The 23,690-nt window shown below is 46.3% G+C and overlaps 1 protein-coding gene across 2 annotated transcripts in view; it reads right to left on the reverse strand.

Annotated features, from left to right (window-relative positions):
• The window catches only part of ADCY2 (adenylate cyclase 2), a gene marked incomplete at its 5' end in the record, with an annotated part of 149,422 nt that overhangs the window by 34,968 nt on the left and 90,764 nt on the right, over positions 1 to 23,690 (reverse strand). For both annotated transcript variants that reach the window (XM_081872615.1, XM_081872616.1), the window contains 7 exons: positions 905 to 1,042; positions 5,998 to 6,082; positions 13,603 to 13,700; positions 15,686 to 15,755; positions 18,328 to 18,408; positions 21,734 to 21,777; positions 22,462 to 22,638. In XM_081872615.1, coding sequence (XP_081728741.1) covers positions 905 to 1,042; positions 5,998 to 6,082; positions 13,603 to 13,700; positions 15,686 to 15,755; positions 18,328 to 18,408; positions 21,734 to 21,777; positions 22,462 to 22,638 — 693 coding nt within the window. The remainder of the gene's footprint in view (positions 1 to 904; positions 1,043 to 5,997; positions 6,083 to 13,602; positions 13,701 to 15,685; positions 15,756 to 18,327; positions 18,409 to 21,733; positions 21,778 to 22,461; positions 22,639 to 23,690) is intronic.

Here is a 23,690-nt window from a genome sequence, read left to right on the forward strand (position 1 = left end):
AATCTCTTAGGATCTGGAAAAACGAGACATGAACCTACCACCTTTAGAGGCAAAAGGGACAATAATTCATCTTCAAACCGCCTTTAATGCCGCCACGGGGGTGGGACAACAACTACCTCAGTCTATCTTGCTTTGGCCCAGGACTATGAGCCTTCAGGTTCTGGAGACCTGAAATGTGCAACAGTGCTTAGCAAGAAAGATTTGTTGTATCTGACGAGGTGGGTGGTAGTCCATAAAAGCTGATACCATAATAAATTTATAGTCTTTAAGGTGCCGCAGAACTCTTGTTGGTTTTTATGCAACGAGAGTGACACGGTACCCCTCTGGAAATTGTCAAAGGTACAGCAGACTAGTTGAGGTCAAGATCATTGACCTAGCAACCATATACCCACTTTGCCACCCAGGCTATGGTCCACAGTTCTCAAATCTCCCTTGCTGGTCTAGTTCCTTCTTGCCAATGGTGTATAGACCCTTGTAAGATTTTTCTCTAGGCCTATTTCTTCCTCAGCGCCTCCTTTCTTCAACTCCTTTGTTTCCTCAGACACTGGCTTTGCCCCATTTCTTTATTTATATTAGCTCTATTCAGGTGATCTAACCCCAAAGTTGCATCAATCCACAAGTGGAGCTCTGTCAACAAGCCAGCCCCAACACCGGGCTCTTTGATAAGCCCTGGCCCCACTGCAAACATCTGCACAGAGAAGGCTCTGCATGTACATCTCTTTCCTTGCAGATGTTATCACCGTATGTGTGGACACCAGGGGCAAGGCTAACCAGAGTGTGCAACTTTGGGGGCAGGTTGAGTCAATCCCAAACCCGAGTGAAACTGCTGCATGTAACAAGCATCACAGAAACACGTCAGAAAGATAGAAAAATAGCAATGGAAACAAAATCCAATTCAACTTACCATATTGAATATAGCCATTGTTAATATTATAGCTGTTGTTATCAAAGTGAGCAGGATACGTGGCCAGGGGTGGTTTGCGATGACTCCGGAGGACTTCAAGATCCACATCAGTGAGGCCGAGACTTTCTTGTTGCACTGCTGTACACGGAATACAGGAAAATGCATCTCTATGAATAATCTGTTTCTTCCACGTTAGCTTCAAACAAGAATTCTCACAATTTTAAACGGCAAGAACATGCAGGCGATGCACAGAGAGCAGCTGAGGAGAGGGTCTCAAGCATTGCTCAAACACATTGATGAATTGTTCTTGAGTGGATTAAAATGTGCACTGAATTGCAACTATTTCCATATTGGAGCTGTAAGGTAGGAAATGACTGGCTAACCACAACAGTAGATAAAATGGGAATTAAGCGCAAAGGTCACTGATCAACTGAGTCTTATGTAGGATCCGGGGATCAGACAGTTCTTATTTCATTTTTTGGCAAATGCAGAGACTCCAGACTAGCTAGCAAGTATAGCATAATTTTAAAATTCGCAGTATATTAAAGAAAGGATCCAGACACGTTAAAAACCCATTAACAATACCAAACATTAATAGCAGAATGATAAACACAGTATTAAAAACCATTCAACTCACAGAGCCCTAAAGCCAAGCAGCATGAAAAGTTATTTCATTTGCCTTGTAAGGACTACAATAAATCTAACCAGGCAGAACTCCCTGGGAAGAGTATGACATCATAAAAAAATTAAACCCTAAAAGCTTTCTGTACTACAAAAGTCCCCACTATCAACATCTCAGTCTTGAGCACTTTTATTTCAGATACATGTGAACGGATTCTATAAAAACATTTAAAATTGAAGTTACCATAACTGCTTTCCACTTTCCAATTTAATTGTAGCTGAGTTTTACTTATGTGAAAACTTGCCATAGTTTGCTGTGGTCGACACAGTCAAAGGCTTTTGCATAGTCAATGAAGCAGAAGTAGATTTCTTTGTGGAACTCTCTCGCTTTTTCCATAATCCAGCACATGTTTGCAATTTGGTCTCTGGTTCCTCTGCCTCTTCTAAATCCAGCTTGCACTTCTGGGAGTTCTCGGTCCACATACTGCTTAAGCCTGCCTTGTAGAATTTTAAGCATAACCTTGCTAGCGTGTGAAATGAGTGCAATTGTGCGGTAGTTGGAGCATTCTTTGGCACTGCCCTTCTTTGGAATTGGGGTGTAGACTGATCTTCTCCAGTCCTCTGGCCACTGCTGAGTTTTCCAAACTTGCTGGCATATTGAGTGTAGCACCTTAACAGCATCACCTTTTAAAATTTTAAATAGTTCAGCTGGAATACCACCACTTCCACTGGCCTTGTTATTTGCAGTGCTTTCTAAGGCCCATTTGATTTCACTCTCCAGGATGTCTGGCTCTCCAGGATGTCTGGCTCAGGATGTCTGCCACACCTTACACTGAACTATTTCAAGGGTGCATCCCTGAAAATGTTTGATATTCCACCCAACAATGCTCCACATTGTTAAGACATTGAAAAGCGTATGAAATAAATCTCTGCCTTCGGTAGCATGGCTGCGTTAACAACATACCCTAAATGTCTACATACCAGTTTTATTACACTAACACCACTTACCTAACCACTTTCATGGAACCTTTTATCAGCATTGATAAAAGCTACTTTTAAGCAAAAAGGTTTATGTTTGAAGAGAGCTGCACCATTCAATAAAGGTACTGAATTAAGAAGGGGGGTGGGGGAATGATCTTTGTGCCTTTCACTAGAATGAATGCTTTATTTTTTCCAGGTTCCTCCTGTTCTTTTATTTGGCATTACTTGGAGTAGGAACAGCTCTGACCTGAAAACTATCTGTACATTTCAAGCTCAAGAGATATTTGGCATCCATCTGCTAAGTAACAATCAGGGACACATCAGGTCACATACCCTTTTTGCTTTTTTTCTCCTATACATCAAAAACCAAGTCGCTTTGGAAAAACTGTCCAGCTAGTAAGACAGTTTCATTTAACAGAAAACACAATGGGCGAGAAAGAAATTGCTTGCAGTCTTGACAACACTGAGTGATGTGAACTCTAGAAATCACCACAGGTTGGTAAGTAAAAGTAAATTAACTCCAGGGAAGAAAGTCCTCAGCGATCTGTTTCCTTACCCAAGCTACGAAGAAGGATATTATCCTGAAGGAACTTTTCTTTATAAGGTGGTCTTCAATAATGTTGAGATATTATGGCCTCATTACTGGAATTGAGGTTCTAAGAAAAGCAACATGCTCCCAGCACCTACTGAGCTATTCAGCAAAACAGATAACAAGTATTACTGAAAGCAAAAGACAGGCAGCTGCAAAGGAGACTGGAATTAATATAAAAAATGCCAGGCCTCCCTTAAAATATCTCCTTTTTGTAATAATATGATAATGACTGTACAGGAAGGAAATGTGTATGTTCCTTAGAGGGAGGAACACAAAGCACCTTTGCAGTAATGTTATTACCTCTTCAGAGAAAGAAAACAATCAAAAGCCATCCTTTCATTCTGAGCACAACTTTTGTCTTAAGGCACTTTTTGTCTAGCACAGTTTGAGAGCAGCCTCCGCTGCAGCACCTCCATCATGGCTTCATTTGATCTGATTTTGTTTTTTCTCTTTCTCATTTGTTCCTGGGTACTCTTTACCTACTTGTGGTGCAAGTGCACTCCACAAGGGACAAATCCATCCATTTGCATTTGCAAGTAGGTGCACTGACTTGCCAGCTTCAAGCTCCAAACAGATGCACAAAAGTGCAAGTAAAATGCTTGAGAGCAGGCTAGGATATAATGCCACTAACAATGAGGGACGTTGTCCTATTTGTCCAAAGCCCCAAAGTCTCAAATCCCTACTAAACCCCCCAGTCAAGTTCTTCTTCCTAGCTGAGATGCAGGCTTCTTCAGCTGCTCTCTTCTTCTGAAACATTTGGGGGAAACAGGAGACAAAGTATGTTACTGCAATGTAGTCAGCACCCGGTGATACCTATACAGTGGTGTCTCGCAAGATGAAATCAATCCGTTCCACGGGTCTCTTCGTCTTGCGGTTTTTTCGTCTTGCGAAGCACGGCTATTAGCGGCTTAGCGGCTATTAGCGGCTATTAGCGGCTTAGCGGCTATTAACGGCTTAGCGGCTTTAAGAAAAAGGAAACAAACTCGCAAGAACTCGCAAGACGTTTCGTCTTGCGAAGCAAGCCCATACGGAAATTCGTCTTGCGGAACGACTCAAAAAACAGAAAACTCTTTCGTCTTGCGCGTTTTTCATCTTGCGAGGCATTCGTCTTGCGAGGTACCACTGTATCTGGTCAGTGTTAACTGGATTCCCTGCAACTGCAGGACAATCTCATTTTCCTCTTGCTGGGATAAGTAACAAAGAGCATCATTCAGAGCCTGGATCTCCTTAAAGCAGTTTCTTCATTTTGATTCATTGTCCTGAGAACGCTGACCCAAAGTTTTGATAAGCCGAGTTACCAGTGGTGGTGGTTGTGCTGCAATGGAACTCCTGGGGTCAGGATCCGGTAGAACAAGTTCTGTGTTCCCATAGAGACTTTAGACTTCTTTTTCTCAGTGCATAACTATATGTGGCCTTAACTGTGTAGTTCTGGCCTTGAGTACAATTTCTACGCACGCTTAGGGCCCAGCCATGTTTCCCCTTAAATCCAGAACTCTTTGTGCCATTTTCAATTTGGTCCAGGACTGGGTGTTCCCACTTGTGATTTTTGCCTTGGATTTTACTTCGGAAAAACCCCCCAAACCCAGTGTTTTCCCCTTCATTCTTCATATAACCAATAGTCTAGTCTGCTTTTCGTGTTGTCTTCACCTTCAGCTCCCCCCACCCGTGGCAGAGAGTCAGAGAATCAGAAAACCAGAGAATCAAACCATCATTTGACATATACAAAAGGAGTTGCGACCCTTCCAATACCTATTAATTAACACTTATTTTTAAAGACAGAAAATAAAGCTGTGATTGGAATCATCACAACAAATAAAAAAAAAACGAGCAGGAACACACACATTTTGCACATGTATCATTTGACCACAGTTTTTATAAGCGCTAAACAGGGAAGAGTAATAAAAAATTAAGCACTCAGAGAAAACTGGAAGTGCACTGCAACCAGAGAAATTATTCTGTAGGTGATGGGGGGGGGGGGGGGGGGAGAAGGAAAGGAGGGAAGAGCAGATTGCCCCAAACACAGCTCCCAGGAAAGCATGCTTATTCCCCTTCAAGATCTATTTTAGGATTAGAAGAGGGACAAATATTTCTTCCAGTTTTCTGTAGACTAATGTTTGTCCTGATTCAGCAGGAAAAAGCGCGTTTTCCTAGGAAAGGCAATCGGACAAGAAAAACCCCTACTGGACCTGTGATAATAGATACAAAAGGCTAGAAATCACAGGACAAACAGCTGTGTGGATGGGCCCTTACTGTAGTGAGTGAAGACTCAAGCTGTATTAGGGGCCTCCTACTTGCAACTTGCACTGTAAACAAGTCCCCTTACCCTTCCATGCTATAATCCCAAACTGAACTGGAGGCCCCGTGCTGTCCATTTGTGTGGGGGTAGAAACCTGCACTCCAGAGCAGAACTGTGCAGTTTGGTCCTGAAACAGCATCCCCTCCATCCCACACAGTAAACTGTTCAATTTCAAGAGCCACTTGTGACCTGAGATGTGCGGGGTTTAGAACCTTTTATCTCAGGATGTTGTATCTTAGTTTAAATTCTTGATTGGTTACACATATTGGGGGGGGGGGGACTTAATTAAAAATTATTCATGCTTGTCAGTAAAAGTCATTGGCTATGACAGGTCAGACAAGCTACAATGCAAGTCTCTCAGTTTTTCATCTCCAGTAAAGGTCAGTACATAGCAATGCCTATATGAAAAAGCTTCTGCATTTCACATCATTGAGAAAAGTGTTAAGCAAATTAACTCCAAGTAAGGAAGTTCTCAAAAGGTTTATTTCTCACCCAGACAACTAACAGGAAGGGAAAGTAACCTTGGCTGTATTGCATGGGCGTTAAGGCCTCATTGCTTATGCAGAACGAATTGTGTTGCTAGGGCATTCTTTTAATACCTACCAAAAGCTGTCCAGCAAAACAGATAAAAAGAATGAAGGAGAGCACAAGGAAGGCAGCTCCAAAGGAGATCCCAAGGGCAGACTTTCTACAAGACAGGAAGAAAGGCCTGTTAGAGAAACCAATGTACAAATAAAAGACACAGAAGGAATTCTGGTTGATGGATTGTTCAAGCACGTTTGCAGTCACTTAATGTGACTGCAACAGCCATGTGGGTCTGCCTTCTTTGAAAATTGCTTAAAAGGAAAAAAGAAAATGCATCATATATTATTGTATCTTAAAGAATAGGCAGAATGAATTCAGTCTTGATTGGTCTACTTTGGTTGTATTGAAATCCCAATGGTACATTCTGGTATGTTTTAAATTTTCAAAACAAGAGTGAATACTAAGGAATGGATCTTTTAACAATTGTAGGTTAGATTAGTTTTAGGTATAAGTAATCTAAATGAATATTTGCACTTGTTGAGGAACTAAGAAGTGGCTTGCTGAATAACACCAACTTTTATATTCCTGCTCTTTTCATCTTTGTTTGTTTTTGATTGCAAGCTGATTTGCATGGGCATTTGCCCAGAAAAGCAAGCTAAAGATTATATCTATCATCGATCTCCATTTGGCTACAGATGGGAGTCAGAATGCTGGAGGCCCACCACTAACCCCTCCTGCAAACTTTCCTATTAGAGTACCCATGTGGATTCTGACATGGACTATGATCTATCCAACATGTGAGTAGCAAGGACGTTTACTCCTTCCAGGCAACACCTCTCATTCCATGTGGCAGCAATCTTTCCTGGAAGCCCTTTTGCCAAAACAAACATGCTTTAAGACTAGATGTGCTTATGTACTGGGTTTGGAGAAACGCAATGTACCTTCTCAAGGCTGCTGTCATTTTCTTTTTTACATGGGTAGGAACAAAATAGATCTGAGAGGCCAATGCTAGTGTATTGCCCAGGGACTCCCAAAATTGGAGCTAGCTAAGCAGTCCAGCATTCTTTGCAAGAATCCCAGAAACAAGGAGGTATTAAGTAGGCTACTACAAACTAGTCTGTCATTAACCAATGGCACCTTCTGCCTGGGGTGCTCTGGTCCATGGGGTCACGAAGAGTCGGACACGACTAAACGACTAAACAACAACAACAACCTTCTGTCTATCCCTGTTTTTAAGATTTCAATATATGTATGGGAAAGATGTTCATTGACAGATTCCTGCAGGGAGCTAATTTTTATCTTCAAGAGCTTCGACTTGAGTTTGATAATTTCAGTATCTTTCACTCTGTGGGGTTGGGTGTTCTTTTTTTTTTTTTTTTGTACATTCATGAAGCTTTCAACAGATTTCAGTCAGTGCAGAGGCTTGGACTGCATAAGAGCTTCATTGTTAAAACATCTTTTGAATATAAAAATCCATGGCAGCCCTCCCTTTTCTTTTACCAGGTGCAGGAGAAAGAAAGCCCTTATAAACACGAGTGGGTTTTTTAACTTCTTTCTTTCTTTCTTTCTTTCTTTCTTTCTTTCTTTCTTTCTTTTTGTCAATTGCTTCCTGACAATCGATGGTACAAGTGGTTTGTTTTTTTGGAAATTCAAGTGTACTGTACATACTGTTCTACTGCTCCCATTCCAATATTCTGAAAGTTTCCTATGTATAAATGCATGAAATTCAACAGCAGTTTGAATTGCACAAGGCTTTTGAGCAGTTTTGTATGACTTGAACTGCTCCCACCCAGAGGCTCTTTCCCAGAAACCAGTTGTCAGGGAACTGCCATCGGAGCCAAGGGTGGTGGTAAGGCTCCCTAATGACGCTGGAGAGGGAACCAGCAAGGAGAGAGGGGGAGCTTCCGCTGGGGAAGGAAATAGACGTGACGCCAGGGAGAAAGGGGGGGCTGAGGGAGCTTCGGAGGGAAGGATCCAGGACTCTTCCAGTGAAGCCAGCGGGGAGAGCACAGGACCTCCTCTTGGGACGCCCACTCTGCGCAGAAAGCTTCCGCGCAGAGAAGCTAGGCGGCGACTTGGTGTCAAAGAACTTTTATGTTGGAAGAAATTCAGGAAACGCCCACTGATGGATTCTGCCAGTGATTGAGACAGTCACGGAGTACTGACTGTCCAGCCAGGGGAAAGTTTTAACCAAACTACTCAGCTTGGAGCAGTTTGCGCCTTACGCACAAGCAAACCCAAACCCCATTACAGCAATCCATCAGTCCTTGACGTTGCTTGTGCAGACCGGAGGAGCAGGCGCCGGAGAGGGAGCCAGGGGAGGACCAACTCTGGAGGAGAGAAACAGAGATTTGGAGCAACAGCTGGCTTTACTAGCGGCGAGGCTAGATGAAAGGCGGACTCAGGATGCCCAGGGGAAACCCACCCCCATTGCAAGGAAGGTACCGGGACTGGTGCATAAGTTTGGGGGCAATCCGAGAGACTATAATGCTTTTAAGACGGAGGTGCAGTACGCACTGGACCTGCAGTATGATGACTTTGTGGACGATGGGGCGAGGGTGGCCTATGTGATAGGGCATCTTCAAGACGGCGCCAGGGATTGGGTCAGACCCTTAATGGCATCGGAAAATGCTGCCTTAAAAGACCTGAGGAAGTTTTTTAGCGCCATGGACCACATGTTTTCGAGTGAAGTGGAGCAGAGCATGACGTGCAGAGAACTGATGGCGTGCAAACAAGGGAGCCAATCAGTTAGAGAGTACTGGTCGCGGTTTTCGATGCTAATCCACAAACTTGGGTGGGAACTGGGTTCGGAACCAATTCAGATGCTGTTTGAGGAAGGCTTAGCCCCTTGGGTTAAGGACGAACTTTCCCGCTCGCCCCTCCCGCAATCGATGGATCAGCTGACTAAAATGGCACTGGCGGTTGGAGTAAGCCAAGAGGCGCGAGCTCTAGAGAGGCGGGAAGGGAGAGCAGAGCGTTGGCATGACAACCGCATTCCTGAAATGCCGGAGCAACCTTCCCAGCCAGCGGAGCCAATGGAGATCGGAGGTGCGCGCGCGCGGGGGGTTTCAAACTCCGGCGAGGTGCGCAAAAAGGAGGGGAAAACGACCAGGAAGTGTTTTCTCTGCCAACAGCCGGGACATTTTGCCAGGGTCTGCCCTCAGAGAAAGGCATGGCAAGGGATGGTGGGGGCAGCTGGCAGTGAGTGGGAGGGGCATAAAGAGCAGGGAAACGAGAGCGCTTGGCTGCCGATCAGCGGGCACAGCAGCCAGGCAAACAACCAGTAAGAGTGCCCAAACCAGACCCCCCCCCCCGGGCAGCCATAGCCATAGAGGTGGTGCTAGAACTTCCCAACGGACATCAAATTAAGGTGAAGGCACTGCTGGATTCAGGCAGTTCTTGCAATTTCTTTAGCAAGGACTTTGCACTAGAGCACCAGCTCCAGCTGCTGCCTTTAGAGCGCCCCTTGCAAGTAACAACCATTGATGGGAGAGAACTCCTGGGGGGAGAAGTGACCCACCAGACTCCTCCCATGAAGATGAGGGTCTCCAGGCACACTGAGACAATTGCCTTTCACGTGGCCACACTAGCCGGGCCACCAATCATACTGGGGATAAGCTGGCTGGCGCTGCATGATCCGGTAGTGGCATGGCACCAGCGGACAGTAGCCTTTGGGTCAGCTCACTGCTTAGAACACTGCCACGGGGGGGGGGGGGGAGACCCCGAGGATGGCCGTAGCCAGGGTGGCAGGGATGGAGGCAGAAGAAAAGACGAGGGTCCCGCCGCAATACGCTGATTTGGAAGAAGTCTTCAGTGAGAAGGAGGCGGATAGACTGCCCCCCCCATAGGTCCTTTGACTGTCAAATCAACCTAATCCCAGGGGCTCAGCTGCCAGTGGGTAAGCTGTACGCCATGTCGGACAGAGAAATGCAGGAGTTGCGGAAGTTTATTGACAAGAACCTGAAGAGGGGTTTCATAAGAGAATCGAGGGCGGTGGGGGGCAGTCCAGTATTCTTAGTGGACAAGAGAGACTCCAAAGAGCTCAGACTAATTTGTGATTATAGGGCGTTAAACTTGATATCGGAGCCGGTGACCTTCCCGATGCCCAGAATTGATGACATTTTGACCAGGGTAAGGAAGGGAAAGATTTTTACCAAGTTGGATCTTCGAGGGGCGTACAATTTGATTAGGATAAGGGAAGGGGATGAATGGAAGACCACCATGTTCACCCCCCTGGGGGCTTTTGAGTACCTAGTTATGCCCTTCGGATTACAATCGGGCTCTGCCTGTTTTCAATCGTTCATGCACCACATGTTGGGGTCCCTGCTGTACAAGAATTGCGTGGCCTTTCTAGATGACGTGCTAATCTACTCAGAGAACGAGGAACAGCATGTTAAAGACGTCAGAGAAGTGCTGAAGAGGTTGCAGGAGACCAGTTGTGGGTGAAACTGGAAAAGTGCCAATTCCATGCCCGAGAGGTCGAGTTCCTGGGTTACTGGTTGTCGGACAAGGGTTTAGCCATGGACCCAAGCAAGGTGCAGGTGGTGCTAGAATGGAAGACCCCCAAGAACCGGAAGGACGTGCAGAGGTTCCTGGGGTTTGCGAATTTCTATAGGAAGTTCATCAAGAACTTTGCGCACTTGACTGCACCCATCACCGATTGTCTCAGTAGCAAGAAGAAGTTCATGTGGACGGCAGAGGCACAGCAATCCTTTGAAAAACTAAAAGGAGCGTTCGCTTCGGAAGAGCAGCTCTTGCACGTGGATCTGCAGAAGCCAATGAGGCTGGAAACAGACGCGTCAGACAGAGCGGTTGGCGCCATACTGCTCCAGCCAGGAAACCAATCCGACTGGAGACCGTGCGCCTTTTTCTCGAGGAAGCTGGGCAAGTCAGAACAAAACTACACGGTGTATGACCGGGAACTGCTTGCAATTTATGAAGCGTTCCGACGCTGGAGACATTTGTTGATAGGGGCTCAACACAAGATCCACGTGTGCACGGACCATAAGAACCTGGAATACTGGAGGACTGCACGGGTTCTCAACCAGAGACAGATGTGGTGGGCTCAGGAGTTTTCCAAGTTTTCTTTTGAGATTCGGTACGTACCGGGAAAGGAAAACGTCTGAGCAGATGCCCTATCCCGGAAACCAGAGTACTTGGAAGGAGAGGGAGCGCCAGAAGTACGACATGTGATACCCGAGGACCGATGGGTGTGTGTGGGAGTATTGGTTGGGAAACGAGAACTAGCAGGGTTGACGAGGGACGACGAGTACGCCCAAACAAAGATCAGAGAACTCCAGGAAGCGTCAATGGGGTCAATGGGGTTTTGAGGAAAAGGAAGGAGCATTGTATTACAGGGGAGCATTGTACATACCAGAGGGGGATTTGAGGAGGAGGGTACTCAAACAACTACATGACAACCCCACGGCGGGGCATTTTGGTCAACACAAGACCATGTTGCTTGTCACCAGGCAGTTCTGGTGGCCAAGAGTAAGGGAAGACGTGCGGGAATACGTACGGGGGTGCGACCGATGCCAGCGAGCTAAGGGGGAGAAAGCAGCGCCCGCGGGGTTACTAGAACCCTTGCCCATTCCGGGGAAACCATGGGAGGTGGTATCCATAGATTTTATGACCGATTTGCCTAAGTCCAGGGGGAAAACAGCTGTCATGGTGGTAGTTGACCTGTTGACCAAGATGTGCCATTTCATTGCTTGCTCGCATGCAGTCACGGCAGAAGAAACAGCTAGGCTGTTTGTAGATCACGTTTTTCGGTTGCATGGAGCCCCCTTGAGGGTTTTGTCCGACAGAGGAAGGCAATTCACTTCCAGGTTCTGGAGGAAGCTCATGAGCTTGCTCCAAGTTGAGGTGAGTTTCTCGACGGCCCGTCACCCAGAAACCAACGGACAAGCAGAGAGGGCTAATAGCATACTCCAACAGTACCTACGCTGCTACGTCAGCGAGAGAGAGAACGACTGGGTGGAAAGGCTAGCGCTGGCCGAATTTGCTTACAATAATGCGGAGCATGTGTCCACGGGGATGAGTCCTTTCATGGCCAATTACGGGTGTCACCCCAGGGCCTTCCCAGGGGAGGGGGAGGAGAGGTGGAGTGTGCCTGCGGCAGAGCAATTTGTGGAAGAAATGGAGGCCTTACACCAGCAGCTTAAGATGAACCTGGAGAGGGCCAAGGAAGCGTACAAGAGGCAGGCAGACAAGCACCGCGGAGAAGGGGAGACCATAAGGGTTGGGGACTGGGTGTGGTTGTCAACCAAAGGACTACCGTTCAAGGGAGGTTGTAAAAAACTACGGCCAATGCGACTGGGACCTTTTGAGGTAACACAGCAGGTGAATCCTGTGGCTTTTAGGCTCAACTTGCCAACCAACATGAAGTTGTATCCGGTGTTCCACCGGTCTTTACTTTCACCATACCGGGAAGGGAGGGAGTTTCCGGGGCGAGAGAGAGAGATCCCCACTCATCCAGAGGTGGAGGAGAGGGAACTCAGTGGTCAGGCAGCGGAAATTCTTGACTCAAGGTGGAAGGGGAGGCAAGTGGAATATTTGGTAGCTTGGGAGGGGGAGCCTGAGTCGGAAAACACGTGGGTCCCTGAAGGAGAGATCAGGGATGAGTGTCTGCGGGAGAAGTTTCACCGCAGGTTCCCAAGGAAACCGAAACCGTTGGAGAGATTTTGGGAGGAGCAATTTGGAACCACGGATGATGAAGAAGAGTTTATGGGGTATCCTCCTTCAGAGGGAGAGGGAGGAGAGGTATCAGAGGAAGAGGGCTCAGATTGGGGAGATTGGCCAGCGGAAAAAGACAGCAGCAGGTGGAGAACGATGTTTGAATCTTCTGAGGAAGGGGATGGTTCATTCCAGGGGTTCCCCGCTTCACCGCCCAGGAACCGGGCCGGGGGTGGGGAGGGCCCTGGGGGGGAGGTGGATGTCAGGGAACTGCCATCGGAGCCAAGGGTGGTGGTAAGGCTCCCTAATGACGCTGGAGAGGGAACCAGCAAGGAGAGAGGGGGAGCTTCCACTGGGGAAGGAAATAGACGTGACGCCAGGGAGAAAGGGGGGGCTGAGGGAGCTTCGGAGGGAAGGATCCAGGACTCTTCCAGTGAAGCCAGCGGGGAGAGCACAGGACCTCCTCTTGGGATGCCCACTCTGCGCAGAAAGCTTCTGCGCAGAGAAGCTAGGCGGCGACTTGGTGTCAAAGAACTTTTATGTTGGAAGAAATTCAGGAAACACCCACTGACGGATTTTGCCAGTGATTGAGACAGTCACGGAGTACTGACTGTCCAGCCAGGGGAAAGTTTTAACCAAACTACTCAGCTTGGAGCAGTTTGCGCCTTACGCACAAGCAACCCCAAACCCCATTACACCAGTCATTTGTCTGTGTGTCACAACAGTGTCCCATCCCAGTCCCATCCAGATATGCTGCAGCAATACCAGTGTTGGAAGGCCAGCTCTGTAGCTCTGTCCCAATGGGCACTGATGCATCAGAAAGATGTAGGAGGGCAAAACCAGCCAGAAATAGAAGCAGAATTACATGCCACGATTTATTTATTTATTTATTTAATCAGCCAGTCCCTTATTGCATTTGGGAATAATGGCACAACCTTCCCAGAACTAAAAAGGGTGACAACAACATGAATTGAGATAAACAAAGAGCTGTTCAAATTTCTTACTTACTTGGGTAGTACTAGGATCTGCACAAGAAAAATGCAGAAGAATATAAGACAAGCACAGGTCACATAGTACTTGAACGCAGGAAGCGTTGTTGCTCTATACTAAAACAAAATTAGAAAGAGATTACAAAAAAAAACCTAACATAATTTTAAAACAGTTGGTAAAATTAACTCAGTTACTAGAACACAGGCTTATGCTTCAAGAGCTGGCCATTAACTCAAAGACTTTAAAGAAAAGAACTGGAAAAAATCATGGAGAGCAGGTTTATCAGCTGCTCTTAGCTATAGTAGCTAAACAGAACCTCCATGTACCATGGCCTGCACCTCTGCCTGCTAGTGGCAGAGGGACCAATTATGGGAAATGGGTCTTGCTTTCATGCCCAGCTGATAGGCTTCCTGGAAGCATCTCTTTGGTCAGGGGGCACCAAACTAGATGGACTCTTGGACTGATCCATCACAGATTTTATATTGTTATATTGTACCTCTTCAATGGTTTTCCAGAAAGAAAACAGCAAGAGGAGCCACTGCCACTAACAGTTGTGCCTCTCTTGACCATTTGTTTAAAAATGTTTTACATAAACAAGGGGCTCAAAAACTGCGACTATTTGGGATATGTAACTATAATTATAGGGACGCGGGTGGCACTGTGGGTTAAACCACAGAGCCTAGGACTTGCCGATCAGAAGGTTGGTGGTTCGAATCCCCACGACGTGGTGAGCTCCCGTTGCTTGGTCCCTGCTCCTGCCAACCTAGCAGTTCGAAAGCACATCAAAGTGCAAGTAGATCAATAGGTACCGCTCCAGCAGGAAGGTAAACAGCGTTTCTGTGTGCTGCTCTGGTTCGCCAGAAGCGGCTTACTCATGCTGGCCACATGACCCGGAAGCTGTACGCCGGCTCCCTTGGCCAGTAAAGCGAGATGAGCGCTGCAACCCCAGAGTCGGTCATGACTGGACCTAATGGTCAGGGGTCGGTCCTTTAACTATAATTATAGGAAACAAACCACCAATAAGTTCTCTTGCACAAGTCCTATCGAACTGCACCTGATGCTCCCTTATGCTGCATTTTAGTGGGGAGCTTCCCAGTTGATTGTGGCAAGGCCTACTGGGATAACATGTTTATCATGGAATGTTTCCCTTTCTCCCTGCAATGGAAAATGGGCAAAACCAACTTGACCCAGAAATCCCCAAACAGCCCCCTTCTAGCCTTAGAATAAGCGGACATAACTGAACCAGAAATGTTGAAGACAGAGCAGGAGATAACCATTGTGTGGTAGCACTGAAAACATGCAGAGCAAAAAGTGAAAGGAAGGACGACTCTGCTCTGATTTGTTGTTAGGCCTGGTGGACAATAAGCATATATAAAACACAGCAGTGGAAGAACTCAAACCCAACCAAGTTCAAGTTCTCTGGTCAGTCAGACGCCACTTCTATGAAATTTACAGTGCTTTGCAGGAAGAGCCGAAAGGCTGCAATCTGGAGAACAGGCACATCATTTACATTACCAGAAGGAATCCAATTTTGCTTCATGTCAGGAAGGAGATTAAATAGAAGAACCGGTGAGAAAAACCGGTCTACCTCAACTTAGACACCAACAGGGCCACACATTTTTCAGGTAAGAGGACCCCCATGTAACTAGAAACAAGTAGTGCCATGAATTGCTTTTACAAAATGAACACAGAACCCTGATATTGTATGCTAAGTGTTAAAGGTAAAGGGACCCCTGACCATTAGGTCAAGTCGTGACCGACTCTGGGGTTGCGGAGCTCATCTCGCTTTATTGGCCAAGGGAGCCGCCATACAGCTTCCGGGTCATGTGGCCAGCATGACTAAGCCGCTTCTGGCGAACCAGAGCAGTGCACGGAAAAGCCGTTTACCTTCCTGCCGGAGCGGTACCTATTTATCTACTTGCACTTTGACGTGCTTTCAAACTGCTAGGTTGGCAGGAGCAGAGACCGAGCAATGGGAGCTCACCCCGTCCCAGGGATTCAAACCGCCGACCTTCTAATTGGCAAGTCCTAGGCTCTGTAGTTTAACCCACAGCGCCACCTGCGTCCCTTCTATGCTAAGTGTTACTTAAGTGTTACTTACTTCTTTTTCCAGTGCTTTGTTATAGAAGAGCAATGATATCCTTTGAATATCCTCAGACTTAAGCCACTGCCTAGAAGAGGAAGAAAGAACATACAGAATATCATACATAAAGCTGGATAATTATTTGCTTATTATATTTTTCTGAAAAGTTTAAGTAAGAGGCACAGGGAAGCCTGAGAAAAGAAACTATAGCCCTGTGAGGGAATACAACCAATTTCCATTTTTAATATAGGGAGTTTGCGTTTCTTAGTGCAGAAAGTATTGATCTGATGTGTAGAGATTTTTCCTATTCTGATTAATTCAAAAAGGTTCTGTCTTGGGCCCGGTCTTATTCAACATCTTTATCAACGACTTGGATGATGGACTCAAGGGCATCCTGATCAAATTTGCAGATGGCACCAAACTGGGAGGGGTGGCTAACACCCCAGAGGACAGGATCACACATCAAAACGACCTTGACAGATTAGAGAACTGGGCCAAAACAAACAAGATGAATTTTAACAGGGAGAAATGTAAAGTATTGCACTTGGGCAAAAAAATGAGAGGCACAAATACAAGATGGGTGACAGCTGGCTTGAGAGCAGTACATGTGAAAAGGATCTAGGAGTCTTGGTTGACCACAAACTTGACATGAGCCAACAGTGTGACGCGGCAGCTAAAAAAGCCAATGCAATTCTGGGCTGCATCAATAGGAGTATAGCATCTAGATCAAGGGAAGTAATAGTGCCACTGTATTCTGCTCTGGTCAGACCTCCCCTGGAGTACTGTGTCCAGTTCTGGGCACCACAGTTCAAGAAGGACACTGACAAACTGGAACGGGTCCAGAGGAGGGCAACCAAAATGGTCAAAGGCCTGGAAACGATGCCTTATGAAGAACGGCTAAGGGAACTGGGCATGTTTAGCCTGGAGAAGAGGAGGTTAAGGGGTGATATGATAGCCATGTTCAAATATATAAAAGGATGTCACATAGAGGAGGGAGAAAGGTTGTTTTCTGCTGCTCCAGAGAAGCGGACACGGAGCAATGGTTCCAAATTACAAGAAAGAAGATTCCACCTAAACATTAGGAAGAACTTCCTGACAGTAAGAGCTGTTCGACAGTGGAATTTGCTGCCAAGGAGTGTGGTGGAGTCTCCTTCTTTGGAGGTCTTTAAGCAGAGGCTTGACAACCATATGTCAGGAGTGCTCTGATGGTGTTTCCTGCTTGGCAGGGGGTTGGACTCGATGGCCCTTGTGGTCTCTTCCAACTCTATGATTCTATGATTCTATGATTCTAGGTAAAGGAACTCCTGACTGTTAGGTCCAGTCGCGGACGACTCTGGGGTTGCGGCGCTCATCTCACTTTACTGGCCAAGGGAGCCGGTGTTTGTCCGCAGACAGCTTGACTAAGCCGTTTCTGGCGAACCAGAGCAGCACATGGAAACACCGTTTACCTTCCCGCCGGAGCGGTACCTATTTATCTACTTGCACTGGCATGCTTTCGAACTGCTAGGTTGGCAGGAGCAGGGACCGAGCAACAGGAGCTCACCCCATCGCGGGTATTCAAACCGCCACAGCGTGTTTAGACCACAGTGCCACCTGCGTACAGAGGTAGCTCTAACTAAATTTTGTTTTCCTTTGTGTTTTATAAAATGGATTAAAATATTGTATGACTCACCTACATCTAGAGTTAAAGTGAATGGCAAAAGTCTGCTACTTTTCCACTGTCCCGAGGAATTAGGCAAGAGCGTCTACATTCACCTTAGAACTGCCCCCGCCCCCGGCTTGTGCTATTACAGGGCAGTTCACAATTCAGTTGAATATAAATTGGTTTTATCTGCAGATGATATTCTTTTGTTTATTTTGAAGCTTCATTCTAACATTCCTATGTTGAGCCAAACAATAGATACCTTTGGTAAAATATCAGAATATTAACTGGTCCAAGTTGGAATGATTTTTCTTGCATTTTTGATAATTTTCTCTCTCTCTTCATTTTTTTCTTTCATCGCTTTGTTTTTAATAAATGAAATTCTTTTAATAAAGTAAAAACAACCACCACCACCACAACCACCACCACAACCTATAGCACATTCCCCAACAATGAAGAGGACCAAAGAGCCTCATCTCATATGGTGTTCTAAATAGGTCTCTGAGTCATTTAGCATAGTCTTTGCTCAGTTCTCATTTGCTTCCAATAAACCAGACACCCCAGGTTACTAAAATACTTATTCCTCATCTATAGGAAATTCAGCAATGGAGTGTTTTGGTCCTCTGAACTCCTGACTTCCAAACACAGTGAATCATTGGACTTACCAGAGAGAGGGGTGGGGGAAGGACAGGGTGAAGGGAGCTCAGTGCGGAGTGGCACAGCCAATGAGGCACTCTTGCCATTATGTTGGCAGAACATGAGACAATTCTTCTCAGGGTCCCATTGGGCAAGTTACCGGCATTGCAGGGGGTTGGACTAGATGGCCCTTGTTATCCCTTCTGTGTTTCTGTGTGCTTGCACAGCGCCAAGGTCTTGGTGCCTTGCCCCTCCGCACATTGGTTAGTCCCAGTGACATGCTGTTTTCGGAAGCCAGGAGAGCAGCCGTGCCTCACCTACGCCACTGCACAGAGTGCTACTGGTGGTATCAGTATCAGGGCAACCTTGTGTGCAAACATACTTTTGAGCGTTTATTCCATCAATTGCTTGAATCATTCTTTCATTCAGTTCTTCTTCAAACTTCTTCTTCTGAGATTTTGTTCTGTGGAGGACAAAAGGGCAAATAGGAGTTAGAAGCCTTGGGGAAAATACCCAAATAAGGCATGGCAACGATTAGAGAGAACAAAGAGAACAGAGAACAGAAAGGAAGCCAGCTCTTTGTATTCCTGTTTTCCTGCAGCAGTATATAGAACAGAGTCTACACAACTTGCCATATTTGGACCTGCATTTAACACCAGCCATTCATTTTGCAATATGAAGTTGACTTGTTGCTGAGATGACTTTAGAACAACATAACCAAGAGTTTGACTTCAGGTCGTCCCAAAACTGCAGGAAACTAGAATTTAGGAATTCTCTTAGAATAACTGGGTCTGATATAGTTGCCCTCAAGCGGACTGGTAAAGTTACACATTTTGTTACCTATAAACTTGACCAGTTACCTTATGTGATTCTGTGGTATCGTGACATTTAGAAGTTTGCAAGAAATGGCTTATTTTATCTCTTCACTCTTCACGATGAAGCCTCTGAATGAATGAACCAAGTTTATCTGCACCACCTGAAGTCTCTGACTATATGCCTGCATGGGCATATTCTTCCTTTCACAAGCCCAAGGTAGCCTAAAAGCCCTAAGAGGAGAGCCTTCCTTTCTGACCCAACTCAGAGCACCCACCAAGCTGAACATAGTTCACAGCTACATGTGGTAGGTAGCTCACTAAGAGAATAACTCTTCTGCTTTTCTGTCTTGCCTGAAACTACAAAAGAGGGTTGTATGCAAGTCACCTGGCAGGTAGGTGTCATGGGACTGCCAGAGAATGCCGGGGAGGAGGAGGAACATTCAGAGGGAGGTAGACAGGAAGTGACGGATGGGGAAGGGGGAGAGAGCCAGGAGGTGGAAAGGCCCTTAGATGCAGAAGCAGAGCCCCAGCAAGCACAGGAAGTTCTGGTACTGATGGTGAGGCGGTGCCTATTCCGTCTGCCCAGGAGAGGAGAGAGTTAAAGAGGAGAGGCGAGAGGCGTCACAGGAAACTTCCTCGCCTTTTCTGTTGGAGGAGAAGCCGGCAAAAACCACTCCCAGAATCTGAACTGGAGGATTCAGATGCATGTTTGTAATGTGCTGCCTGTACATATGTAAAATAAAGAACTGTAAATATCTCTGAATGAGCAGAGGTGCTTATTACGAAGAGCATACACGAGCTATCACAGTAGGTCACAAACATTTTTATCTATTTATTGAGCTTTGACTGCTCTTCATCCATTCCAGATTTCAAGGTGGTATATGGGGTCCTACCAGACTGAATTTTTTTGCAAGTGTATTCTGCATTGGTACAATAATAGTACATTAGTGGTTGGATTTATAGTGGAGCACCATATATAACTCAGTTTTATTAGTTGCTCCCTAAAGCCACATTATTGCCATCTGGAAAAGCAGTATAGTGTGACAAAAGTGGTACCAACCCATCCCCCAGAGCCCTTGTTGTATGAAACGTTACAGAATTTCAGCAGGAAGCTAAGGGACATGAAATGATTGGAAACAGAGCAAAATGTCTGCCCCAAAACTTTTGCAGGTGCAAACATTATTGAAAGTAAGATCATGCATAAATGAGCACAAATCTTCAGGAATGGACAATAAACGATGCCTGGAGGGACCCACAAAAAATATTTTAAACAATTACCATGTCAAATAAAAAATTAACAAGTTAAATAAGATATTAACAATTGGAACACAGGAAGCTGCCCTACACTGAGTCAGACCATAAGAGTTTGAGCAATCAACAACCACAGTAAGACTTGGAACCATCATGTATCTCCAAATGCCTGGCTAAGCAAGTGAGTTTTTACCTGGAACTGGAAACCCAATAACATAACGGCCATCCATGACTCCAGGAGAAAGGAATTTCACAGTTGGGACATCACTGCAGAGAAAGCCTTCTCCTGCGTTGCCCCCCATCAGGCCACAGGAAAGGCCTGGGCTGGCTGGCATTGGGAGGGACATGTCCTCAAGCAAGTGGGTCCCAAGTCAGTTATGGTTTTTATATAATGACATCATGAGAAGGATGTCAGAACAGATCCCATGCGGTTGGTTTTATGTGGGTGTACCAGGTAACAGGGACGCGGGTGGCGCTGTGGGTTAAACCGCAGAGCCTAGGACTTGCCAATCAGAAGGTCGGTGGTTCGAATCCCCGCGACGGGGTGAGCTCCCGTTGCTCGGTCCCTGCTCCTGCCAACCTAGCAGTTCAAAAGCACGTTAAAGTGCAAGTAGATCAATTTGTACCGCTCCGGCGGGAAGGTAAACGGCGTTTCCATGCGCTGCTCTGGTTTGCCAGAAGCCGCTTAGTCATGCTGGCCACATGACCCGGAAGCTGTACACAGGCTCCCTCGGCCAATAGAGCGAGATGAGTGCCAAAACCTCAGAGTTATCCACAACTGGACCTAATGGTCAGGGGTCCCTTTACCAGGTAACATCCAACAGAACTCTTGCATTCTGCACTAGCTGAAGTTCCCAGACCACCTTCAAAGGCTGCCCTATGTAGAGCGCATTACAGAAATCTAACTGTGAGGTTACTAGGGCATGAAGTCCTGTGGCCAGACTATCCCAGCCCGGAAATGGCATTCTTGCAATTACTAAGCAGTCGGCTGATTTCAAGTCTCAGGGCTGAATTAGACATGGCATCTGTCATATGACTTGACAGTATAGTGGAGTTGGTGGGGCAGATCAAGACCACTGAATAGGAAAGGGGGGCTTTGTCCTCACCAAGGTCCCCAAACTAGACTTCCTTCCACGCTTGTTATTCATAATGGAAGGAAAGCTTTTATTGTGAACTCCCCTCTTATTGTGAATAGCCAGCGTTTGCAGGGGTGGGGGGTGGGGGTCCAGTTCTAATCAGGACTGCAGCAGCAACAAAATGCTTAAGTCACCCTCCAATACTGTAAGTACTTCAACAAATCCAGGCCAATACAAAAGAGCAAATGTACTGTAGCATCAGCTTGCCTGAGTTAAATTGTAGCAGAATTATATTATTTCAGCTTAATCCTAACTGCTGTTCAAAATGACCCTAGCTAACAAAAGTGAATGCTTATATAGATTAGAATTGCTGGTTAAAGAGAGTACAGTAGTACCTCGGGTTACATACGCTTCAGGTTACAGACTCCGCTAACCCAGAAATAGTACCTCGGGTTGAGAACTTTGCTTCAGGATGAGAACAGAAATTGTGCAGCGGCGGCGAGGCCCCATTAGCTAAAGTGGTGCTTCAGGTTAAGAACAGTTTCAGGTTAAGAACGGACCTCCAAAACGAATTAAGTACTTAACCCGAGGTACCACTGTAATGCATTTTTCTCATAGAATCAATGTCTGAAAAATCAACACATACCTTTCTCTACAACGCTGGAAATTATACTGACCCATAGGCATGTCCTAAGAGAAATTGAGAGAAAATGTCCACATAGTATTATAAAAAAAATATCTTGATTCTCAGTATATAAGGTTGTATTGTAACGCAAATGTTGTGTCAGAGAACATTTTCTCCAGCTCAAAAATCTCAGTGAAGTATATGATAAAATCCTTATTAATTTTAATGGGCCAGAATTGCATCAGTGCAATTCCTTGTATGTCAACTCATAAGTAAAGTCCTACTGAGCTGAATATGACTTAGTCCCTGGTCAATGTGTGTAGCCTGAGTGGTGCAAGCCAAACGACAGCAACACACCCAGCTAAATTAAGCATGAGATCCTCTTTCTCAGTCAGACACTTGGAGGAAGCCCGCCTAACAGCCATGAAAGCAACACCAGTCCCTAGTTTATTTCCCCAGCTGGTCTTCAGAAGTGTCCCACCCTGGAATTAGGAGATTCCAGGGCTTCAGAGTCTTGTAGCACTCTATGGAGGCTGGTGGAGTTTGTCCATTTCCCTTATCTCCCCTTTCCTACACTGCACAGTGCTAACGGGCTCTGGTTCAGGGCTGGTTGCCAGTCTCAAATCTGAGAACTGAATTGTTGTCTGGGGGTGGGGGAAGGAGAGAAATCTGGAGAGGAGGGAAGGGCATAGTTTTCCCTCTCCTCCACTTTGCTAGCGCTGATATATAACGATGCAGAAAACTCATACCATGGTGCTGATCTTGCCATTTTCTGTAATCATGCTGTCCCGATGGTGCAAGTGAGCAAATGGCTTGGCTGCTCCCCATGACTCCAAGTACCGGGTCATACGAACAGACGCTCTCATTTTAGCTCCATCTAGAGTATTCCGGGGTCGGAAATGATGCTGCGGACTTCGTTTTTCTTCCTGGTTAGGGAATAAATAAACCCAAGAGGTACAGATAGCATAAAGCTTGCACGATTTCTATTGTTTCCTATTTTGCCCAATTTATTCTAGTTTTGCTCATCATGGGGTGAAGCCGCGGAGAGCAATAAAACACAAACTACTGAAAATCTTATTTAGCCGCCTCCTGACTTTTGAGATTATAGCTAGCGTTGTGGACAGATAAATAAGGGCAAGGGACTTGTTCCTTAAAATCAAACAAACCAAGATCCTCAGGAAGACGACAATACCACGCAGCCACGTAACATAAAGATCTAGGTAAGTAAATGCTCAGTGTTGCATTTCTTATTGTCCTGACAAAGCACAATCCAGAAGTGGTTCACCTGATGGGATGGAGCCACAACAGCAGCTTCTCAGCAGGGATGCCACTGCGGCTGCCGGGAGGAGGTGAGCCACTGCAGGGCTCGCACCACTGCACCTGTGCTGCACCTGTCTCCCTGTCCACGCCAGCCCGCCCACGAGGCAGACTGAAGCAGCCACCTCAGGAGGTGAAATCCAGTGGGTGGTCCCCCCCATGCACATCCCCCGTCCCCTGAAGTGATGGCTTCCAGCAAGATCGCACAACATTTCTGCAAGATCTCGCTATATCTTGCCGGAAGCCGCTGCAGCAAAACAACCCAGGTAAGTGAGGCTTTGGTGGGGGGAAGGGTTCACCTCAGATGGGTCACCCCTCCTCCCAGTCATCTCGACCCTCCCTCTTCTGGGAAGCAGGCATGACATACCTACCAAGAGGCGGCCGCTGTGGCTCTGCCCCACTGGGCAAGCCAGGTCTGGACAGCTGTGAAGCAGAGCTGTGAAGGCAAGCAGCAGTAAGCCCCCACCTGGTGCACTTTTCTCCCCCCCCCCCCGCCCCCATCTTATGGCTGTGCCAGAAGAAGAAAGCAAAAGCTTCCACTTTTAGATCAGCCACAGATTAGCCCCAAACCCTAAACTGCGGTTGTACTTAACTATATAAAAAAATTCCTTCCAGTAGCACCTTAAAGACCAACTGAGTTAGTTCTAGGTATGAGCTTTCG

Source organism: Podarcis erhardii (assembly GCF_964252035.2).
Source record: "Podarcis erhardii genome assembly, chromosome: 8".
Classification (NCBI taxonomy): Eukaryota; Metazoa; Chordata; class Lepidosauria; order Squamata; family Lacertidae; genus Podarcis; species Podarcis erhardii.